At 41.3% G+C, this 25,756-nt stretch overlaps 1 protein-coding gene across 1 annotated transcript in view; it reads right to left on the bottom strand.

Annotated features, from left to right (window-relative positions):
- FAM124B (family with sequence similarity 124 member B) overlaps positions 1 to 25,756 on the bottom strand; it is a 256,588-nt gene that overhangs the window by 106,563 nt on the left and 124,269 nt on the right. The window contains exon 2 of the mRNA XM_085634402.1: positions 15,080 to 15,823. Within this exon, the coding sequence (XP_085490528.1) occupies positions 15,080 to 15,811 (732 nt within the window). The 5' untranslated portion in view covers positions 15,812 to 15,823. The remainder of the gene's footprint in view (positions 1 to 15,079; positions 15,824 to 25,756) is intronic.

The following is a 25,756-nucleotide window of genomic DNA, read 5'->3' as shown; positions in this document are numbered from 1 at the left end:
TTGCTTTGCTAAAGAGATAGTATCTTTCAGAACCCTGTTAAATCTTTCCACAGTGCCATTCGACTCTGGATGATACAAAGAACACTTTTTATGTACAATTCCACAACCACTCAAGATTTGTCACAACAAAATCTCACACTCTTTTTAAGTAGATTCCTTATATTGTATGTGACTTCAGCAAAATTCTTTATGAATTTATTGTAATATTCGGCCATGCCAAGAAAGCACATTAATTCTTCCTTAGAAGTTGGAGCCGTCAGATCTTTGATAGTGTTTACCAGATCAGCTTTTGGAACCACACCATCCGCACTTATGGTATGTCCCAAATAGTCAATCTTTCCACATCCAAATTTACATTTCTCCCGCTTAATGGTCAGATTGTGGGCAGCAAGTCTACCTAGCACCTGTCTAATTCTCTTCCCATGCTCAGACATATCAGATCCATACACCAGAATATCATCCTGGTATACACAAATACCAGGTATATTGACCAATACCTTCTCCATGACACGTTGAAACACGGAAGCGGCAGAAACTAGCCCAAACGGAAGTCTTATAAACCTGAACGTCCCAAAAGGCGTAACAAACGCAGTCAAATCTTTAGAGGACTCATCAAGCAGTATTTGATGATACGCAGACTTCAGGTCAATAGTACTAAAAATTTTCGCCCCTGCCACCATACTTAACAGTTCAGATATATTTGGAAGAGGATACTTATCAACCAGTACACACTTATTAAGTTGTCTCAAGTCCACACATAATCTCAGAGAGCCATCTGGTTTCCTGGCAGCCACTACCGGAGCTAACCAAGACGTTCCCTCAACCTCTTCAATGATACCCTGAGATTTGAGTTTGTCAATCTCTTTAAACATGTCATCTTTAACTGTAAAAGGAACATTCCTCACCTTACTAGACACAGGAATAGATCCCGGGACTAACTTTATTTTATGGCAGTAGCCTTTAAGACAACCTAACTTTTCACCAAACACTTGGGGAAACTCTTCCATGAGCTGAGAATCCAAAGAATTATTATCAATGGACCCAATGACATTCTTCTCTTTGAGTATGACCGGAGGAGTACTATTAGGATCCAACATGACACCCAGATCTTTTTGATGCCACCAACTAATAATACTATCCCCCTTTTTGGAAACATAAATCTTCCCAGAGGTGAAACGATCCTCAAACTCAATTAATCCCACAAAGTACCCTCTCAATTCTATGGGATCACCACCATAGGAGGTAGGACGAATGTCAGGTTTAGACAGTTTCACTTTGGTGCTCAACTTGTCACTAAAGAATTTGTTAGAAATAATGGTAATCTTAGCTCCCGAGTCAAATAATACTTTAGTTCTCTGACCCTCCACTAAAATAAAATCCAGAGGCCCATCACTTCCAACCTGGACCACAATCTGTCCACATTCAAAATCATGCAGTTCTGCATCATTTTCTTGAGAAACTTCATTTACACCACTTCTAGAAGCTTTGATTCTGCATGCATTCACATTGTGTCCTTTCTTTTTGCAAAAGGAACATGTGATATTCAGGGCAGGACACGATTTATCATTTGCCCAGTGTGTTGTGCTGTTACATCTGTAACACTTACCGTTCTTCTTAAACTGAGCTCGAGATTTGGTATTCAACTTATCTTTAGTCTGAGATTTCATTAAAGAATCAGAAGGCTTCTGAGACACATTAGTATTAACAACTGTAACGTCCGAACCAACTTTGTTGAGATCCTTTTTTATCTCTTTCACACATGCTAGTGAGTGTTCAATTCTTTTAGCTATTACTAAGACCTCATCAAGAGACGGTTCGTCTTTAAGCCAAAGTTCATCCCTTACTTTCTCAGAAGATGAGAACTCTAGAACCTTAAGACCTCACCAATGTGTCAGGAGTGACATCACCCATACTAGCATAAGCATATTACAACACCATCCCTTGTTAGATTGTCAGCAGGGATAACATCAGTAAATTAAGCAGGGTTGCCATCAGTAAAGTAAAAAATAATATATCTATTTGGAATGTCTCTATATGGGTAATGCATAAAAGCCATAACTGCAATTCCCCTGGCACTAAGGTAATATTATGAGTAATCAATCTTGCCAATTCAAATAGCAGCTTTAAATACATTTTTAAAATTCAACTATTTTTCTTCAAACATCTGGTTATGAGTTATCAAAATAGACACATTTTCGTCTTGAAAACGTGCTTTTGTACTTTTGGTATACATAATAATTCAACCAAGCAAAAACCTCTATAATAGGCTGGGCTGCACCCAGGAGAGCTACTCACAGGCCCCTGGAGAGCAACTTGTAGCTCTTGAGCTTCTCATTGGAGATGCCTTGCCTAAACCAATGGTACCCACCTCAATGGCACTGTCTTCCCAAACAGAGAGAACAGATGCTAACTTCTGCTTGTCTATAAAATCCTAATAGTTTTTTTACCAGCAATAACCGTAAATGTCCAAAAAGGAATAGACACTTCTCGAGTCCAAGACAATTCTCCGACCCACCCGCTTTGAAAAGTGCCTTTTCTAATCCAATAAAGGCCAATGGCCCGGATGAGAAATCAAATGGGTTTACATTCTACTTATCGAGTGACAATAGCCGTTTACAGCTGTGCCCCTACTTTTCATTCTTCGTAACTTTTATTTTCTTGTTGTGTGCAGTGTAATAATGTATTTTTTTTAAATCTCACTTGTAACTGTATTTAACGTATTGTATTTTTAACACTTATGCACGAAAGATACCTGTAGATAAAAGTGTTTTTAAAAAAAGCTTTGAAAAGCTACATGGACCTAAATGCCCTCATTGGTACTAATGAAAGATATCCCTTTATTGCCATCTCCTACAGACGGGCCACTTGATTTATGCAAGTGTGCAGCCACTGCATTTTTTACATAATTATGAATTTGACTGCATTTTACACATAATCCATCATCTGCTGCATAATCTGCAGAATTTACCCAAAACAATAAATAGATTTTTAGCTCAAACGGTTCAAAAGGTACTAAAAATGATGCGATACATGTTGCAGCGCAGTGGAAGGCCCTTTCCGAAACTTGGCTGGCCGCCTTTCTGTTTCTTATTGCTAAATTTGAGTGTTAAACTGCTACTAATAAGGTGCAACCTATGCCTAGGCAGTGGTAACAAGTGCAACAAGCATTGACATAGCCAATAGGTCTTGCCTTTGGGACCTTATAAGTGTTTAGCCATGCAACAGTTGATGTTGTTGCACCAAGGATATTGTGCTGCATAACTAAATACTTATAAGGTCCCAAAAGCGAGACCTATTGGTTATGCAAATTCTTGTTTTACTTTGTTTTTTTAGCCATGCAGCACAGCATCCAAATGCTACACAGCAGGGTGAGACCTATTGGCTTTCCCAATGGCTTTTAAAAGGCGAGAGCTGATGGCTTTGCTAATTTGTGTTGTATTTTTTTTATATATTTCTAATACCGCAATCCAGAGATTTATAATATTGCACAAAATATTAATATCAGTAGCCTGGGTGGATATGAGAAGTAGGATTAAAACTGGGTACCTGTAGAAATGTTCGCTTCTTACCTATGATCTAACATGGACTGTGGGGTGTAGAAGATTCCAGGAGCTGGCAGTTATGAAGTGGATCTGCTGGAGGTGACAGTATTTTACATTGCATAAAAGAAATTAGTGACTCGCTTCTGGATTTGTGTGGAGTCACTACATGTTTTTGGCGACATGTAGTTGCACAGAGGGCAGCCATTAAAACCTGCACCTTCACCTCTGAAGAATCTTGTTGATGGTTCAAGATAGTTGTCAAGACCAAATTGTGAGTAATTGGGATCGAGGTTTTGTGAGGCAGCAAGCTACGGTAGAGACCAAATTGTGAGTAACTGGGAACAAGGTATTTTGAGGCAGCAAGCTGTGATTTTATCAGATGTCGGATGTCGTTGGCCGGGAGCTGAAACTAAGATTCTCTTGCATTGACCGAGCTGCGCACGAATTGGTAAGGGAATGTGTCAGAGAAGTTTAGTTGATGTAAGAGAGAACACCTGTTGTTTTTTTTTTGGTTCACATTTTTTGTTCCCTATGGTGAGACTTTCAGTCCGTTACACTGGTAACATGAGAAAATTAGGCCATCGGATATCGTGCCGCCGCGTGCCTCAATAACGTGTTCCTGAAGCGTTGCACAAGACTGTCTCGAGCCTTGCACTCCGCGCGCCAGCTGTCGTATCGCATTCTCGAACGGCCACATGAGGCTGTCTCGAGCCTTGTTCACTGCACACCGAGTCTTGTTCACTGCGCTACACTATAACAAGGCTGTCTCAAGCTTTGCTCACTGCACGCCACTATAAGGCTTTTCAAGTATTATGCCTAACGTGCTCAAGCCAATCTACACGTCGCATGCAATCCGCTCTTGTAAAGTAAATGGAATTTAAGTCATCGTAATCGACGAGGGAATCAACAGGGTGTAGTGCCTTCCTGGGGACATTTCTAATACTGCTCAGCCAGTGCCCTGCCAATGATTCCATTAAAAAAAAGCATATGAGTGGTGCGCGACGCACGTGGTGCGTGCCGCGCTAATTAAAAACAGATGGTAGAACAGATATCCTCTGCTCGTAACCGAAGCGGTAGGCCATGGGCGGATACATGCAGACGCTTTTACCCAATTGCGTGATGTCTTTTTCAGAAAGAGACACGCAAAGACCAGTAAAAATAATGCACAAGAAAAACACACACACGAGCGTGTGGAAAGCCCAGAGCGATTCTAAGAAGTTGTTTTCCTAGCACAGCGCATGTGCGCTGCGCTAGGCTTGACCTAAATATGACAAAATAATTAAATAATACTATACCAAAATGTGTCGCATAATTTGCTTTTTTGTACAGCATAATTTAGTCACCCTGCCACATAATTTTGGCCCTCCCTGCTGCATAATTCCAATGGCCTTGCCTACAGTATATATTGCTTACAGGTAGACCACCACACCACATTGACAAACCTGGGAACGCGATAGGGTAATAAAGCACAAGTCAAATCTTGAAGTGTTTCTCCCATTGCACTGCTTTAGACAACATCACAGCACTATTCAATCAATCCTTGCATGTAACATCTCAAATAATCAATGCTATTTTAAAATGTATAAATTCAACCTGTTACTTTATTTTTTATTACTTACATTCAAATTTCATTGCATCATAGCATTTTAAAATACTGGTGTGTTTTTCCATACCATTCCATTATGTGACTATCCTTCTTCAGGGGACGGAAGGTACTAACTTGGATACACATATATCTGTTCCTCCTACAGCGGTTCATATACCAAATGCTCCTTTTGGCACACTTTGTAGATGAACAGCTGAAGGGAGTTTGTCCTGTTAGTAGGCCAATATGGATTAAATTATGGTCCAAGGAGTGAACAGAAGGTGCACATTTAACAGTCATCTCAGCAGAGGAACTTTAAACCCAAGAGTGTCTCAAGTAGAACTGATCCTATAGGCAGCATAATCGATGAGGTTCAAGACTCTGAAGCCAATAGACTCCAAAACGCATTTTGGTGCGGATGTGCTTGTTAGAGTGGCAGTTTAAAAGCTAACCAGTGACTTACATTCTAAAATTCTAAATACCCTGGTAGAGAACAAGCAGAATAATTGTTAAGCATTAGCAAAGATGCCAGTTGATAAGGATTTCTCTGAAGTTACCTACTACCTGGACACGATATCCTTGATTTCATATGGCCTTGTCTTAGATTTAATGGGGCCTATTGTGGATGCTCCCTTTTATGGCTACAGGCAGCAATCTAGAATACTTTGGACAACCCTACAACACAGACTCCCTTCTGGAAAAATTACATGAATCACTGACGGATGGAAGAAAGAAAACAAGAAATCAGAGATTACTAAAATTACAGACTTGAAAAAACGAGCTTTTGGGTATGGGCAATGTGAAACATATTCACCAGACTATGACAGGGGGACACACACATACAACACAAATGGCCTGCATGAAAAACAAAACAGGGAATCAGCAGCGGTTCGTCCCTATGGGCTGAGGGGCCATGCCCCCCACCTTTTTCCAGGCAAGAAAAGTGTCTGTCAGTCTGAACAAAGGTCAGCCTGACAAACACTCTTCTTGTTCAAGTCAGGCAGCCATGAGCTAAATGAGCTAAATGCACATGCTTCTGACTGCCTGGGCTGAACTTTGCCAGGCTGAGGATTTCACAGTCCTGTAGGTGTGATCTCCTCAGCCTGGCAAAAGTAGCTCAAGGCCCTCCCACTCGTGACGAGGGGGAGCGTCACTGATGGCCTCGGGCCATGGCGCTTCAGTTTTAAACTCTGAAGTGCCCAGTGCCGAGTGTCAATCAGTGACACCTCATCAAAGAGTGGGGTCGGGTCCGAAGTCTCACTGGCCCCACCCCGCTCTGTAATGATTTGTTACTGCTGACTTCCCTCAATGGCTGAGCTGAGGTCAGCCAGTGAGGGAAAGCAGCACTCCCAACCCTCCTAGGACCTCTGAGGCTTTCGTTTCAGAGAGCTGCAGTTAAGGTAAGTTGTATGCGTGTTTTATGTTAGGTGCATGCGTATATGTATGAATGTATGTGTATTTGTGAGTGGGTGCTGTGAATGGGTGAGTGTGCATATGTGAATGCATGGGTGTGAGTGAGTGAATGTGTGCGTGTGTGTGGCACCGCCACCCTCCCTTGTAAAATGGCTGCCACTGCAGGGAATGCTTCCTAATAGAAAATACCACTCTCAAAGAGCTCATATGTGACTGGAGGCATCTTAGGAAGCATGGCTTATTGGTTAGGGCTCAGTGGGCTTGCAACAATCCAAACCAGGTTCAATACAGATAAAACGACAGCTGGCAGTCTCCAAGAGTGTTGGTGCTGTCTAGTGGGAGGCTTATTACTGGAAGTGCACTATGCAGCTGTGCCACGATGATACACTACATTTCCCAGCAGCCCCAAGTTGTTTGGAGACAGCGGCAATCATTGCCTGTTATCGGGTATATCTGCCTCGCGCTTCAAAGTGTCCATGCTAGGTAGTCATTATGGTGATGCTTTCAGGACATCTTGACAACACAAGCACTGATGGATAGAATGCTTGAATTAATCTCACCCACTGGCAGTCGCCCGGGCAGCAATCTAATCCATCCTTCCTCACCCACCATGCCATTGCCACCTCAATTTGAACCCAGCCATATGCATTGCTCTTCAGCATTGTCTTGATAAAGCTCATTGCCACTGTGAAGTTACTAATGAGCATATATGTTACTTGTAAATGTGCACCTTATTTTGTAAGAATTTTATACTCGAAGTAATTTGTCGACTATGGTGAGCAATACACGCAAAACCACCAGTCCGGTCATGGAATGTTTATGACCTCCACATGATGTTATAAATAACATTATACAAGACATCAATGACATTGAAGATGATAATACAGAAGCTGGGGCACAATGGTTTGAAGTGTACGGCCATACTAAAGGCAATTGCACGCAGAGTCCACGGTGATTGCCTGAAAGTCATGCCCAATAATCCATAGGACTATGGAGTGATGAGCAAAGCGCCAAGACTTTCATCCAAAAGCGGTTGAGACACACTGGCACTTAGATTTGAAGTGCTGGACCTGATCATAGGTCAGGCAATTAATTCATCCCACTTAGATTGAAGTTTGCGCTGACCTCAAAAACCATTGACCTTCAATGTGAGGTCATACACTGTGCATTGTTGCACTGTCAGAAGTTATGGTTGTGCTGCGCTTAGAAAGAGGAAGTGTTCCCTAATTTCCAAACTGTTATACCAGAAAAGTAAACTGAGGCTCCTGAAAAGGGCAGAAGGCAATGACCTTATTGAATGAGGGGCTGCGGGAAGGTTCATAGTAAAGTTGAGGGGAAATGCTGTGAAAGGGTGTAGGCTGTGAGAAATGTGCAATAATTGCATACATGGCATTCTGCAATCTCTGGCTAGTGCACAGGATAGGAATCCCACCTTACCACTACCTACTGATAAAATTCCTGGTCAGAACACCTGAAGGAAGAGGGTAATTCTACCTACCTTATTGCTTGGAAAAGAAAATGGAGGGATTCCTGACTTCTACTGAAACCCAGGAACATGAACTGCTGCCCAAGGGTCACTAGGTTAGCCTCCTAGGGCTGTATTGTATAAAGTGCCCCGGGGTCGCAACAGGCGTTTGCGCCTGCTTTGCGGACTCCCAGGGCACTTTGGTATTACAGAAGGGCCGCAGACGCTTCTGCGGCCCCTTCTTTAATACTGATGGCGCTGGCGCACAAAGCGCCAGCACTATCTGCAGGGGGCATTCCCTCATTGCATGGGGGTGTGCCACATGCAAATGAGGGAATCACTTTGGCTCTGCACCCGCACCATATTATGGTCGCAAGTGCAGAGGCAAAGAAGCCCTCAGGAGGTGAACTGAGTGTGGGTCATCTAAAAGGGGGCACACTGTCAGTGCGCCCCCTGATGGAAGCCCTCTGGAGGGGGGAAAGGGAGTCCCATGGACCCCTCCAGACATAGCCAAGTCTAAAAATCTCATTAACACACTAATAAAATAGGGGGTTTGATTAGTGAAACAAAATTCGATTGCTTCTTAGCAGTCCTATTATTTGACTCAGTAACAAATTTCCAAAGTTAGAGTTTACGCAGATTTAACAGTTTAGGGCCAATGCAAATATTATGTTCTATATTTTCAAGTTTATAACCACACAAACAGCTTGATATAGTAATGAGTATTATCTTTTGATCGGTGTGGTAAATTCTGACTATTCCCTCCCTCCCCCTGCAGTAACAGGTGTGTTGCATGTGAAATTTTTTATTGTGTCAATTAACAAAAATTGTTACAAAAAGTTTCCTATAAAAAATATCCACAAAACTTGCTTACTACAGTAACCATTATTAACTGCTACAAATTTGATGTAATACATCCGCTAAAACAAATCCTGGAAATGCAGATCATAGATAATAAAAACACTAAAACCCATAGATCAATTGTGAAAAGAGAAGAAAAAAAAGAAAAAAATGGGTACGTACATTTTTAAAATAACAAGGGACTTTCCCCTGTGTGGAAACTTCGCGAATCAGGCAAAATCATATAAAATTTCCAGATAAAAAGGCATTCAAGGCAGACCTATTTTGGAACAGAAGTTTCAATAAAAATGCAGAATACATAAATCATGTCGTAACATGCAAATCAGAGTCTGGGCATAGCCAAAGTGCACTCTTGAAATTCTAAAGTGCAATGTGCATTACTTAAACGTTCTTTAACTTTGTGTGCAAATTTGGCGAACTTAGCCAGTTTCATCGGAATCTCCAGGTTGAACAAAAAGTTCATAGCATCGTGCAATTACGCGTCCCATATTTTAAAAACAATGTCCTCAGTAAAGTGCAATGTGCATATTTCAAGCAATGGCATATGCAGACCAAATAAATCATAGATTCCTCATACTGGTGACATAGTCTGCAGGTGGTGATCGCCTCTAGGGATTTCCAGCACATGTTAATATCTTTTATGGGCAAAGCCATAAGCCTCACAGTTAACATTTGCTTTACAATGGTCTTGTTTAACGCAGCATCGAGAGATGGCTGCCTTAGCCGGTGTTCATAGGAACTTGCAAGTATCCCAATGTTGCTTTTGGAACAATTCAATTCCTTCATGTCTTCTTCCCTAGATAATGATCTAACTTGTTTTTTTAATATAGATTTTAATATGCCAGTCTGATAAATCAGATCCTGCAATTTGATCATGTCAAGCTGTAATTCAGTGCTGGCAGTTTGCAGGCCTTTGCTCCATGAATTATTGGCTTTCATAAAGATTATTTTCAGGGTTGACTTCATTGTATTCGGAGGGGCTGAACAAATCCCTCGATAAAACCGCACAAGCGTTGCCCAGAGTGCGTAGCTATGTTTGTTCAACCCAAATTCCAGTTGCACCAGGGTATTTCGTGTATGCGCAGGAATCTGGATGATTCGCTTAAAGGCTAGGCAGTTGATATGTTCCAAGCTATTAACAAAAGCCGCAGGAAATGCTAGCTGGCCATATGTAACTGAGGGAAGCGGCTTGGCCCTTATAACCTTTCTGATTGATTTTGTTGTTGGCTATTTAGTTTAGAATTCAGCTTGCACAAGGCGAACGTCACTACCTTGGCCTTTGTTTCGACTGAAACGAGGTCAGCTGTTGACTTCCCATTACTCATCAGCCACGCCCCCAGGTAGTTGTATTTGGTCACTGTTTGTATCTTCAAGTTGCCCAATCTCCAATACTGTCTGAATTTGTTGGCGTACTTTCCGAATGTAACTACCTTTGTCTTTTCTGCATTTGTTCTTAGGTCATTCTTGACATTGTAAAGGTTTAGTGCGTCCAATAATATTTGCATGACTACTTTTGTGTGATCTAATAGCACCATGTCATCTGCATACTGCATTACAAATAATCTATTTGAGTCATTTTACGAGGGTAAAAGATTTGCGTTAAGAATGATTTTGGCAAGGTCTGACGTGTATAAATTAAAAAGCAAAGGTGCCAATACACAGCCTTGTTTTAAACCACGGTCTGTTGGGATCTTTTAGGTAGCTGAATTCATCGAAGTTTTCACCCGTACCCAGGTTCCAGTGTAAAGGCTAATTATTGCCTTCAAAAGAGTCTCTGGTATCCCCCAACCTTGTAATTTCTGCCACAGCAGACTCCAATTGACTCCATCAAAGGCCGCGGAATAGTCCACAAAACATGCAAAGAGTGGTGGTGATTTTTTCTGCGTAGTCTGTTCTATCATATAGGCAACGGCTAAAATATTATCCATTGTAGATGCTCCTGGCCTGAAACCATTTTGGCAACTTGGTAGAATTTCATTTTCATTGGCCCAGGTCTGCAGGTCTTGTAGGAGGAGACTAGAATCTCCTTTCGCCTCAATGTCTAAAAGGGCAATCAACCTATAGTTCGAGGGGTCCCCGGTATTGCCCTTTTCATGGATAGGTTGCAGTAAAGATCCTTTCCAAGTCTCTGGAATCGTTAAATTTGCCAGACAATGCCGTTAGAGCGGTGTGAGTATGCTTCCCCAGAAATCGCAATCTTCTTTAAATAGTTGTCCTGGTAATCAGTTAGGGCCTGGTGCCCCATCCTTTCTAATGTTTTTTAAGATTGTTGTCACGCGATTCCCTACGACCGAGGCTTCTGGTGGTACCGCCATATTTAATGGGTTCTCTACCGCCACCAGTACAGGTTTGTCTTCTGTGGATACTAGTGAGGTTTCAGGCAGAACAATAGTGGAAAAGAGCTATTGGTTGTGTGATGATGTCAGATTTTGTGCGCGACAATATAATGTTGATACATAGGTTATGCATTTCTCACTGGCAACCGCATTACACCTGTCTTGGCCATGCCCAGAAAGCTTGTAAATATACGACCAGAATTCAGCCTGTTTATTTGGGCTTAGCAAGGCAAAAACATGCAGCCACCCTGAATCTTGTTGTTTTCTTTTACAGTCCCACACGTTCTTCCTATGAATTTTCTTTGCTAGGAATTGGTTTTGATATGTTTCGTATTTTACGTCTCACTGATGGATACGTGTGGCTATTCTGAGCGACCTCTTACTTTGCTCCACTTTTTCGCATCGTGGTTGAAATTGGCGACAAGACCTTTCTACAGAGACTGGAGAGTGTTCTTTGCCTTTTAGAAGATGGTATACCTTGGTCGTCAATTTAATCCTATTCTCGTGAATATTACCTGCCGTAAATTCTTCGGCAGTTCTGGGCCAATTGCTTTTCCACCTTCTTAGGGCTGCTGTATCTATTTTGGTCCACTTTAGTCTCCTTGGCAAAGCATACATTTCCTCTCCGTTGGTGTGGCCCACAGAGGTGATAATCGGGCTGTGTATAAGGTGATAGTTATGGCCAGTGGGAGATGATCACTGGTCGGGATAGAAACGTTTTGGAATTCTGTCACTTGCCCATACTGGCGACTACACATGAAAATATAATCAATTATTGATTTAGTTAACCCCTGTGTGTCTTTGTTAGAGGCTGGTTTAAGGCCGTGGCACTTTTGTGTTGATTTTAATCTGTATATATTTAGGAATTTATTCATCAACATTCCAGCCTTATCCGTAGGCAATACTTCATCTGATTCCATTCCAAGATTTTGCGTGTTAAAGTCCCCAGGCATTACAATCCCACAATTTGGTTGGCTGCTCAGTAATTCCTCAAGGGTGTCCACTAGTGCCCTCATGTCACTGTGTCTGGGAGCCTTTTTACTATTAAAGTAAATATTCAGGAGAACGATCTTTATTGGGCATCCGTTTAATTTCAATCCTTGCACTAGGTCTGTCTGCACCATGTCCTTGTTTATTAGAGGTTTTATTTTTATGTTGCTACTAATTCGCGTGTATATTGATAAGCCCCCCGATGGTTTTCCAAATAGATTACGCTTTTTTGCCGGCTGCTGAAATTCCATGAAGCCTGGTATAGCCATTGGGACAAGCAACCAAGTTTTTTGCAGACATAACAGGTCCCCAGACTACAAGAATTCAAATGCTTCCTTATTATGTAGTGAGGTTTTTAGCCCGTAAATATTCCATGAGATTACTTTCAACAAGTTGCCTGATTTATTGCTCAGACAGCCATTTCCTTGTGTGCTAGGAGCATGTACTATGTTGGGAAATGCTGTTGTGCGAGGGATATAATTTGTCCCTTTTAAAATGGACTTTCGTGGGCACTGTGTTGAATTTAGATGAAATCCTCTTTTTAGCATAAATGGGTATTTCTCTTCTTCTGGAATGTGAATATTAATCCCCCAGTTTACGAACCTATCTCTTTCTTTCATAATTTTTTGTACAATAGAGCCGTTGATCCATTTTAGTATTGTTGACTCTCTGGTTGTGTTGTTGTCCAAAATTTTGAATTGTACTTGAATGAGGTCTTCACTAGAGATGGAAGAGAGCTCTGGGATATGGTAGAAGATTTGCAAGATGTTGGACCTGTTTAATGTGTCCAAACTTCCCCGTGATGTATATTCAGGTGTAAAAATTATGGTGTTATTCTCCTCCTCTTTATACCCTTGAGCTGTTTGGCTGGCCACAAGAGAATATATGGCCGAACATCGCGTGTTTGTTGGAGTTACTCCGTGGTCATTGTTAACATCTTGGAGCCCCTGAAACTCACTATTGTTCAGTGGTATGGATACTATCATTTCTCTGTCCAATGCCTTCTGCTGAACTTTCCAATGGCTTTCTTCATGCATGTGTTTGAAGCCTTGTTGGAATATGTGTTATATGAAACTCGAAGCTAAAATTAATCTTGTGTTTTTTTAAATATATTTTAATAAATAAAAGAAATATAATTTAATATAAAATATTTTTAGACTTTCAAAAATATGTTTCCATCTAGTTTCCTCCTTTTCTCGTCGTATTTGTGCTATTTCCTTTTCTCTTTGATTTCTAGGAGAGTGTGTTGCAATACTAGTGACTGGCCAAGTGAGGTGCTTACTTAGCACAAGGCGTGGCTGCAGTAGATTTGATCCCGTTTTGTCAGAAGTACTATTGCAGTAGATGAAGGTGGAACTTATATGAATAGCAATTGCATATTTTAGTACTTGCATCTCCCTCCTTAAACCCCTTGTTAAAGTTCGCTTAAATCCAACTATTTGGTAGTAAATATTCCTCATTTTCCAACCACCTGCTTTCTCCTACTCACATTTGCTACAAAAACGTATACTTACCTCTTTGTTGCAGGACAAACTCGCCCTTTATTCCATTGGGCATTTCCCAGATGGGCTCGAGCCATTGGAGACCAGTTTGAAAGCCCGGGGCTGCTGCTGGTGCCTCTGTCACTTTCCTTAGCTCCCCAATATTGATTGCAGCAGGCACAAGGGACTTCAAAACAGAGAGAGAAAGGGCGGTGCAGGGTGAGAGAGAGAGTGACATATCAGATATGCAAAATAAAGACAGAAGAGAAGGAGAGAGAGAGTGGGGGGAGAGAAAGGGGGAAGAGAGGGGGGGGGAGAGAGCGGGGGAGAGAGAGAGAGAGAGAGAAAGAGGATGGATGGACGGACAGAGACGGATGGATGGATGGATGGATGGATGGATGGATGGATGGATGGATGGATGGATGGATGGATGGATGGATGGATGGATGGATGGATGGATGGATGGGGCGAGAGAATTAGAGCAAAGAAGGGCTTGGGGCTGGTTTGAGCATTTTATCCCGGGGATTGTTTTGGCTCGCCAGTCTGGCCCTGGTGTGCGGAGATCTCCACACTTGCAGCAGAGATGTCTGCACATAAGCCATTGGCCAAGCACAGGCGCAGCTCTACAGCCAGAGATCTATCAATATAATTCATGAGTGTTTCGTGAGTGTGTGAAGTAGTACTACTGGAGTACCACTTCCTGTACTCAAAAATGCTTTAATTAATAGGCCCTTATGTGTCCACTTTAGCTATCAAGCAATGATATAAAATTAGTTTGCTGATCACTCTGAAGCCCTGGCATGGTGTATTCTGCCCTAGTATTTAGGCATTATGAAATAGGAATGGTAAAGAGCTTCCAAATATGTATTTATGATAACTGATTATTGCTGTTGGAAGACTTTGATATTTTCAATAAAAAAATGAATCTAAATGTTTCAATTATCAGTAGACAGATCATTGTAGAACATTACATCTAACTAATCAACAAACATTACATTCGGTAGTTTGAAAGTTTAGTCGTAAATGCTGCTTGAAAAGAAGCCATTGTCTCCAGGAGCATATTGCTTCATGTTTGTACATTTCAGTATGAAAGAACCAGGCAGTGGACATCTATCGGTAACAGGTAGAAATGTGAAGAAACCCAAAATGCATCTTATAATTTGGTGCTCTATAAAGCAATTAACTAAATGTGTATTGAAAACAAACGCCCGACTTTTATGTGCTTGTTCAACACTCCAATTTGGCCTGCAAGAACAGGAACTGTAATGCAATATTTGAGACATCAGTGTTAACTAACAATAGCACTTATGCTAGCGTACAAATTTTTGTTTTCAAATACTTTTATTAAACCACTATATCTTGGTCCAACTTAGTCCAGAAGCAATTAAAATCTGCCACCAACATACCTGAAGAAGTATCTTGTTTCCATCATAGTCATGTGTTTGCCACCGACTGTGGCTAATACGAATGCATGGATTGGGCAGAAGAGGTACAAGTTGTCCAATTTCCTGGACCTTGAACTGCAGTACAGAACATTCCTTCACTTCCACCAGCACTCCGGGGGGCAGCTGCTTTATAGAGAGCTGGACAGACATGTTTTCGGTAGAATAGAGTACAAAACAATTGAAGCTGCTTTTCTGCACAATTGCTTCTTTCTGTAGGAGCATTTCGTAAAGTCTTACTGCATCCTCAAAGTTTTCGAAGCTGCAATACAAAGTAACCCGCAAGATCTCCGTCCCATAATGAACTTGCCTGACACCCCAGACAGGCATGTGGACATCCAGGCTATAGAAATCTTGGCTGACCTGCATGCAAGGACCAGGTCTACCCTTTGCATGTTCTGTCCGATGGAACTGCCAGGGTGGGTGCTGGAAAAAGTTGAGCGTGTGGAGAATCCGCTCTTCACCAAAGTCCTCGTGAAGAAAAAGAAGAACAGACATCCCTGGAAACCCGGGACTTTTCTTGGGGTACCGTTCAAAGTACTTTATGGAAGCAACATGTTCTGAAACAAGGAAAAGTTGAATACCTGGCCATAGGCCCTGGAAAAGGTGATCAAGGATTTGTCGAAGAAGTACTGCATCCCCAGAACTGGCTAAAAGGTGCACGGTCATAGCCAAAGTGTTTGCTTGTTCATCCATTATAACAGCATCCTAAAGAAGAGAAAAACAGCAATTAGAAACACTCTTAGGTGCTGAAGCAAATATAGCCACTGTGTTCAATTTGCCAACATCCACATAATTGTCGAAATCTACAACCACATAACAGAGCGGATAGTTAATATGCAATGCTATGTCTCTGGCAAATGGCAAACCATAGATCAGTGTCTCAGTTGGAGCTGAAACTCTCTGGACACTCAATGCATCTGTTTCAATTACCACAACTCTTTCCTACAAAACCCAGAACAGACAGATAGAGGGTATGATCTAAAATCGATCTGGAAAAGCTAGTCTTTGCCCCAAGGATATATAAGCACTCTTGTACCTCTAGTGCTGAATTCTGTTCCTCCAATTACAGGGCTTACTCATGCTAGGCATCTGCCGACCAATTCTGCAATTTTCAGTCATTCACCGGTGAGCTGATCCTCGTCTCTATATGACCCATTCTCACCACCATAAGAGACATATGATATGTGATATACTCTTAACCATATATAAAGAGCATTATCCATGCCCCTCTATGGTCCACAGACTGCCCTGCAATTCTGGGTGAGGATTTTGCTCTTTCTTTCATTACAGAACTCAATCTGGCTATAAAATCTGTCAATTTACCCAGCAGCAACTACCCTTGATCCTGGGAATAATCTTCAACACCACCTAGTCACAGGAGACTAGCATGTTAACTCAGCTTCGCCATTACTCACCAAAGACTGAGATCAATCTGCTAGGATCTCCATAGTAAGCTACATGGATTCAATCCCAGTCAACTCTAGGACTGATCTGGATAAAGATTTTGAGAGAGGAATTGCTATTAACTGGTGATCCACACTTAGAAATTATGTTATCTAAGAAAATGCAGAATCGCTAAAATCTTTGAATAAAGAGATTTGATGCATCATAATAGTTTCTTTAGGCCAGGCTTCTTCAACGAGTAGCTTACGAGCTACTGGTCACTCTCCAACTACCTATAAGTAGCTCTTCTATGTGCAGCAGCTACATTTAGAGGTTTATCCTGGCCTGAATTAATAAATGTACACCAAAATAGAGAGTGTATATTTGAGATGGAATGTGTTTATTTACAGAACTCATACCTGATATTTGGAGAAAAAATGGTTAAATTTCCAAAATAATTTTAAAGCTGATATTTGAGTAAAGCATCATGTGACATTTGGGAAACTTTTTCCAAATGTTCTAATCTTGATGCTAGAGGTATTGTAGGAAACCCATGAAGCGGCATTCCATATTAACAAAGTTTTTTTACATTTCTGCTTGCAAACAAGCAAGATTGCTGGTTGTAATCTTGTAACTAATGTAAGCGTTTCTGATGTGGTCACTATTACAACATTAATAATATTAGTAGCTCTCAAGAGTTTAATTGAACATGCATACTCTTATTACAGAAAAGGATGGAGATCCCTGCTTTAGGCGATGTTATGTTCCATGGAGCATAGACTGGGGAAGGTATAACTGTATTGGAATTTTTAATATTCTTTCAAAGAAATGTGTTGCTTGCAATAATGATTTATCACAGTATTGTCTAATGTATCTAAGTATTTACATATATTCCAAAGGGAGCTCTCTTTATTAAGGAAAGTCGCTCAAATCAGCAACATGAAGTGAAGAGAGAGGCAAATGTTGACTAATTGAGTCAGTTACTGTCAACAAGTCCAGCAGGACAAAAGTGGTGACATTGCTTCAATCAGCCAGCACCCTCAAATCATATGACTGACTCTCTAACACTTTATCCTAGAAATCCGAGGGAAAAGGAAGCCACAACGTGTCCCTATAGTATAGAGAAATGATACATCGCGCAATTGTTTCCATATCAATAGAGTAACTACTGGCTCATTCGGCATCACAGAGACTACCCTACAGGTTAGCGAGCTATTAAACACTCTTCATAATTTCTCTCAGATTAATGGAGGATGTATTTTTAATATGCTGTCTGGAATTATACTGCATGGAGAGATGGCCTTCAACTCAGTTCAGCATATTTGAAAAAATAGGATGAGCAAGCAACTTAAGAGAGAGAGAGATGCACCTTTCAAAGGGAGAGGGACAATCACTAGAAGTGTTGGAGATGGGACTTCATATGCAACCTGCGATTTCTTTATCAGGTCGATTTGTGATTGAAAGTGTTCAGCAAAAGCAATGCATCATTCAACAAAGAGTATGCCCACTGGAAATAGAAATGGGTGATTAAAGATTAGATATCGTGTTACTTTTCTTGTACTGCTAGGAGCTGGCTGTGAGCGGTCAAGTGATGACTGAAGTGGCCGTAGTTCAAGGGTATTGGCCTGTTTATCTTTACCCTGGGTGAGGATAATTCTTACAGGGGTGGCTTAGTAGGTGTTTGTGTGGTCATTTGGATCGTTCTGGGTGTGTGTCCATGGATATTTATTGAATCTACTTGTAGACTAACTCAAGGAACCAAAACAGGCTAAGAACCACGAGATTCAACCAGGACAGCTTGTTTGGAGAGGAAGAAGAATGAGGAGCATAGACAACACCTTTTCTGGGTCTTGGAACTGCAGAGATGCTTTCTTGCTTATGACTAAGACAAATATTATCCTATAGGGCTGAGCATGGGTGAACCTTGCAGACTTAGGAACTCCTCTCATAATACGGTCTTTACAAAGTCTCAAATCAATGGAACAGAGTTGCTAGACAAGGAAATAGAAAGAGGCAAGTAAGTTAACATATATGGCCCTTTTTCTCTGGGTGAAAACTTGACATGTTAGACGAGGGAATCTCCAGCTGCCCAGTTTCAAGCACAAAAATCTAATCACCCAAAAAGACACACCCCACAAACAACAATGGTCTAACAAAAGTTAGGAGAAAATGAAACAACAAACCATGAGTGTCTCGGGTGCAGTTCAAGTTGCTACAAATGATCTTGTAACCACTGCCCCGATGGGCCACCATTAGGGACCCATCTGGTTCCCACAAGTTCAAAGTGGGAGTCAGATGCTTTAGGAGGTAAGCATCCACCATGGAGTCCCCAGAGGTACTAAACCCTAGGGGGTTGTATCTTGAAATTGGTAGGTTGCAGGCTAGATTTGCCAGTGAAGGGGCTTTCATGAATAGGCATCCACAGGACAGTGGGCTCCAACTGTACTCAGGGGGTTCCCAAGTTCCCAGTGGGAATTGGATTTTAATTTTTAGGACCCAACTTCGGCTTCAAACCATGATGTTTTCAGACCTCTAAGCTCCAGAATTATGGTTCAAATATTTCTAGAATCAGAACAGCTAGATCTAGCCAATGGAACCTGGCCCCAAGGCAGGGTTGTGAAGGTACAAAACCTCTTCATCCCTCTGGAACCACAAAGGGGCAGACATGGGAACTCGTAGGGTATTGGGTGGAGGGCTGGTTCTTGCAGGCTTACCAGGGCTAGCATTATGAAAATCTGGCACATCCAATAAAAACATTTTTTTTAAAAACATTTGGTATCGAATCTCGGCCCCAGACAGTACCTGCACCTTCTGGTCTCTGCGCTGTATCATAATCTTAACTGTTCGTTGTACCTTCCCATTAATAAAAGCTCTATTTTTCTTTGGAAGTACAGCGCTGGATGAGCATGGAGATTCTTTTTTATTGCACAACCAGCACTCGAGTTTCTATAGCCAACCACCTCCTAGAGTAAGGCTTCACTACTCAGCTCCACTACACCTGGAGAGTTAAGTGCCCAAAGGGAATAATAACTTGATCATCCAATTGAAGCGCACTAAAACATGTGGCCACAGGGCAGCCGCCCACACTGGATACTTCCCCAGGATCCACTGGTTGCCACAGGACCAAAAGACAACTTGTACATGCCTTGATGTCAGCCCAGCCATGTTTCCCAGGTCCATGCGTGATGTACTGCTCCAGTCCAGGTTTTTTCTTTTAATCCTGGGACATAGTTTTGTTTATTCTTTTATAACACAGACTACAAGTCACAGAATTCAAAGAAAATCCCTGGACTGGAGTGACACATCATGCATAGGCCTGGGAAACTTGGCAGCTATGTGTTGATATTATACTCAATGGAACAGGATTAAGGGGAGCACTTGTATTGCAATTGAGACCATTAATTGGATTGATAGAAATCATTCATCTCTAGGTACAGTTCACACATTTTCTAGAATACCAAGGCTTTCTAAAGCCCTGACCGCCTGGAAAAGAAATAATTCAACTTTCCTGCAGGGAGGAAGTGTGTGTGTGTGTGTGTGTGTGTGTGTGTGTGCGTGTGTGTGTTTCAGGTCTATACTACCCAACTGGTCAGTGTCCACAGGAGTTTTGACCACATGTGACCTGAATAAACAGGTCCACGCCTTAAAATATGCGACTGTCAATCATTTCGTATCAAGAGATGCTACTAGTGTGTGCCCATGATGGTTATGCACGGTGCAGCATGTACCAATGATGCTTATGCACGGTGCTAATGGTATAAGCACAGAGCCCGAATAAAGAAAAATGTCTCCGCACGAAACTGAACGTTTGAAGGTTAAATTGATTTTTTTCTGCTGCACAATTCCCACATTTCTGGAGTCTGGAATCAGGCCAGTCCCGTCATCACGAGCATGCAAAACTGAACCGACCTGGGGACTCTCATCGCAGATATAAATATTTAATGTTGCACGCTTGGAAAGCCAGCAAAGTCTTTTTTGGATGGAACAGATGGGGAAAAATCATGCTTTCCAACGAAAACGTCGAGAAAACTTCTCATGAGATTGACTGCACTGAAAAATATGACCGCAAACATTTGCTCTGAGGCTCTTGCTAAGGGTGTCTCAGGCAAATGCTCCCAATAAAGCATCTGGCGCGCGCCCCAGATGGCGATCTGCGGCGAGACGTGCAGCATTACCACGTGCGGCTAGTATTCCGATGAATACTTCATGCTGCGCTGACAGGAAGGCTAATGAGTAACAGGGTGTGAGAGGCGCTTACAGAAACACATGTTGACTTCAACACAGAAAAATGTCAGAAGCAAAAAGATCATTTCAATTTCAAGAAATGCGAACGAGGAAGATAATGAACAAGCCAAGGCAACGCCAGTTGGGCTTCCCTTTCCTATTGCTGTTTGGTCGCTGCTATTGGCTTTGCAATGCTTTAATAACTACTTGAATTAATCTCTGCTACACTCTGGGAAACATCACAGTCCATCCTTATATTGATCACCATGCCAAGCCTCTCTGAAACAACCGGAACACAAGCAACCCAAGACCGGCTTGACCCTGACTAAGGCTCATCAGTTGCGTGCGGATAGGTTCCAGTGGCCCAGTGAGCACGGGAACCACGTCTGGGCATGCCCGTCCCACTTACAGCGTCACTCTGAAGCAAACAAACAGAGACTGGTGGAATGCTGTACCTCACTGATGAGACCTAAATAGGCCGAAATCAGTCTCTAGTTGTTTGTGGTCCCATCTGTAGGTTGTCTTGCTTGGCATTTTGAGACGGACTGTTCCATAAGGAGTAGGGTCAGTACTGATTTGCACAAGGCGTACCTTTGTCTAAAGTGGCTTGGTGGGCGAAATACAAAGGACTGGAAGTGGCCATAAGTGATTGCAATAATTCCATCCATCACCTTGTTGCTGTTGCGCTATATAACTGCACCTTCACTGAAAAAGCTAATAGCAGACACTGCAATCGTGAAAGTATATTTGGTATACATTTAGGATGGTTATTCGGAAGTTTCCTAATCTGTTCTGATGTGCTGTGACTTAATACACTTTGGCCCTGATGATGAGTTAGGCATAGTGATAATTACTGCATGCCAGGGTAAATAGTGCATGATTTTAACAAATCATCTGATCTTGAGTTAAACACCGTAAGCGATTTAGCACAGATGCTAAATACTGCATACCTGTGTCCTGTGTGAGCTATTTAACACATGTGGTATTTACTGCCTGTGGTACTTACCACATTTGAAAAGTAATGTATGAGGTAAATAAACACAAGTATGAAAAGTCATTCCACAGCCAGTGGAAAATACTACCTTAAAATACCTCCAGTCAAAAGAAGGTTGCAAATATTTCTGAAAGTGGAGTAAATGAAAGAAAATATGTAAAACAATACAAAAAAAGAAGGCCCACTCAATAACACAAAAAATACAGGACATTTACAGTCTATTCTGCAAAAAAATAAAATCTCACACGCACACACACATGCACAGAGGGCCAGACAAACAACCATGGACAGGTGAAGCTCTCACAGGTTGATTGCAGCAAATCACACTTCCATTCTGCAGTACACCACCATGAATGCAGCACTGATAGGCCACTACATCATGCTATTGAAGATCCATGTTCTGCAGCATGAAGTTGGAAAACAGGCCACTAATCAATGACCTAAAATTGCACTAAGACGCGGGATGAGAGCCAGGACTGACAGAGTATGGTATTAACCCATGCACATGAGTCAGCTTGAGAACAGGCCTGGGCAGTGAACACCGCTCTAATGGCGGAGTTCGCATAGTTTTCTGCACTCCAAAATCCAACACTAGACAACCTCCCAGCAAGATTTCTCAACGAGGGAGGTCGCGAAGGTCGCGACCGCTCAAGTTGAAAAAACATCTGTTTGCATTGAGGAAGCTGCCACTCGAGTAGAAAATCTACTCGCGAAAGAGAAAGAAGCAGCGCCCTCTTGCGCTGCACATTGTGCAGTTCATGTTGATTTTCAGCATGGGACAAACATACAGCGCTAAAAATCAACACGAATGCGCACAACCTGATAAACTTCGTCGCTTGTGGAACTCCGCATATCGCAGGGGAGTTTTTGGGTCATTTCAAGTAGTTCCGCATAGCGGAACTCTGGGAACTCCGCCCAGGCTGACTTGAGACACAGAGGATACACAGGCTCAATATGGGCACCATTAAAACACATTTTTATCATTATGAATACCCTGAAGCCCAACATAGGGATCCGCTGCCATCCCACTTTCCTGAAAATGCTAGAAGCACTAGAATTCTTTGCAACAAGCACCACACAGCAGAGTGTAGGATTGGTGTGTGGCATTTCCCAGTCAATCTTTAGCTAAATACTCTGCTAAGTGATGGATGGTTTTCAGAGAGTGAGTGAGCAGCATATACAGTTCCCCTTGGACACCCATACACCTAATGCCAGCAAAGTTAACATCTATGCTCCAGCAGGATTTCCTGACAACCTAGGGTCAATTAACTGCACTCATGTGCACCTGGTGGCCTAACATAGACAGGAAAAAGTGTGCTGAAACCTTAAAATGAAGCACACTATTTAGGTACAAATGCTGTGTGATGTGATTCTGTGTATAACGAACTGTTAGTTAGGTGCTCTGGACAGTACTACAATATCATGATCCTTACGAGAAGCAGCATTAGTCATACTGTGGTTAGGCATCACCCTAAATCTACTGGGTAGGCATATCAGCCTTTGATCATCAAGATTTCAATGCACTTTGATTGTTGCAGTCCAAACCCAATAAATGTCAACAGCACTATTAAAGAATTGTTATGTAATGACTTTTTTAACTTTGCATGTAAATAAATAAAAAATACTCGATAGCCCCCATCACATCACATACATGGATCAATGGGAATATGTGTAACAAATTACATCGTCACTCTTCCCAATGATGATGAATCTCAGCCAGGTAAACTTTTTAACAACCACTTGAACTTCCATTATAACTCTCATGTCTCTTACCTTGGATCCCTCCGACCTCAAGACATTCTTTCATGTCTTTGACTTCATACATGCTGAGGACGGTCATAGTTTTTCCTTCTCACATCTTGAGGTAGAGCTGAGGTACAGTACTATCACCAGTTGCCATGCATCAGTGATTGTGCTTGGCAACTCGCTTAAGTACCTAGAATTCCAAGATTTGGAACCTGTTTTTAATGTTCTCAGCTTCATGTTGATATGTTGACTCAGTATTAAGTTTGTCCATTATCTTATTCCACTGCCATGTTTTGTTTGTTTTTGGGAGCACCTTCAGCACATTAGACGGTCATGGTGCCTTACCAACTCCTTGGTAAGGACCTCCAGCTCAGGATCCATAAAGCTGTACTTCCTTTTGTTTCCTGGGTCCAGCATGGAAGAGTCTGGCAGATTTCTGCTTGTGATGACTTAGTGATATCAAAAAATGGCAGGGAATTCTGTTTGTCTTGTTTCGAGGTTCTTTATCCAGACTAAATGAATGCCCGCCCACTCCCACACAGGAAAGAGTTGCTGGTGTACTTCCAAGTTGTCCTAAGGTCCTCTTGTCTGTTCGCCTGGCTGATTCTGTTCTCTAGAGATTCATTTCCTCAATTCAGGAACTTCCAATACCAGAAAATGGGCACTTCCTGATATGTTGTTCATGTGCTATTTATCAGGTGCAATAATTTATAACATACTCTTAAAAATACACATTTCGTATATAGCACATGAGGTAAATAACGATTCTGTGGTACACATAAAAACTGATAATCAGTGTTATTTAACACATGTAATTTACCAAACCCAGTGGAATTGGTATTTACCCTATGTGCAAGTTTGGTGGTTTTTACCACCAAACTTGTAGTTGAAGCCTTAGGAGCAAAATGACATAAACTGTTCCTAACAATTCTTAGGACGAAGGTCTCATTATTCATAAGTTCTATTCGGGATCATATATAAGATATACATTTATGCAACTGTCTGTTGGTTATTTCAAGGTTTCACGCCTATGCCAAATCAAAGATGCCTCCAGATACATAAAGGAACCAATTTAAGGAAAGGTGTAATACAATTTAAGCAACACCATGTTTAGAAAATGGAACACACAAAATTACATATGCACAGCAAACAAAAATGATCTATAGGTTCTTGCCTTGGGCCCTACCTTATTGCAGTAGAATTCTGTGTCACGCTTGTGAGTATTTTAGCCTTTTTTCCAAGCCATCTTGCACGTGTCAACAAAACCTGATCTACTGCAAATTAACCTCATTATTCTCAGCAACAATCATGGCTCACAGTAAACCATTATGACATGTCATTCCCAAAAGCTCCCTGAAATTGACATAGGCCCAATCTTTCTTGACCTCTTTAATGACTCAGTACTACATTTTGACTCTGCAGATCTTTATTGCCCTTTTATACACAAATTGATCCTAGATCTATGCCTAGACTGAGTCTTTTTGGCAAAGAGTAGTTCACTCCAAACACCAGCCAAATCTCTAGAAATACTGGAACCTATTCACAAATGTAAATTACACTTTTTCTCTATTCACCATTTTTGAGTGAAGATTTGCACACAAAAATTAAAAAATATGCAATATAAAAAACATTTGTAAATTTGTTTAAAGTAATTATTATTCACTTAGCACTAATGAACAAATGCTACAGCATATTAAGCAATCAAATTAAATATTTATTCAATAATATAAATGTATAAATATAATTTATAAATATTATTTTGAGGCAAACAATTTAAAAAGCACCCTCATTCAATAGTAAATTAATATTTCTTAACCTTAATTAATAGTTATGTGTTTTAGTATTAAAAAAAATGACGTTTAAAAGTTTCATCTTTTAAAAATACATGATTAATTGATTTTTCATGAAATCTCTCTTTTTAACCCTAAAACCAATTAAAATGTTATTTAATTAAACGGAAAAAAAATAACCAGCATGTCCTCCTTATCCCTCCCAGATTCAAAACATATACCTACATGTGCAGAGATCTTCACACACATGGCGGAAAGCTCTAAACAGAAAAGATAGGAGTGACAGAGGCGGAGTTCTCCGCATGTAGGTTTGTGAATTGCATTTTGTAATACATGAGAAGTTCTACTGTAGTGCTACTAAATATACTACACGGTGATGTTTGTGAGTGAGACCCACAGTGTCCCAATGGTTCCACTAAAACATCTTCAAAGACCATCTTTCACAGGTGGAGCCATTACCATTTTTATTTTTAACATCAATTGATGTACACCAATGCTAAG

This window comes from Triturus cristatus, chromosome 11, assembly GCF_964204655.1.
Source record: "Triturus cristatus chromosome 11, aTriCri1.1, whole genome shotgun sequence".
NCBI classification, from domain to species: Eukaryota; Metazoa; Chordata; class Amphibia; order Caudata; family Salamandridae; genus Triturus; species Triturus cristatus.
The sequence above is the reverse complement of the archived record's forward strand: the minus strand, read 5'-3'. Positions and strand labels throughout refer to the sequence as shown.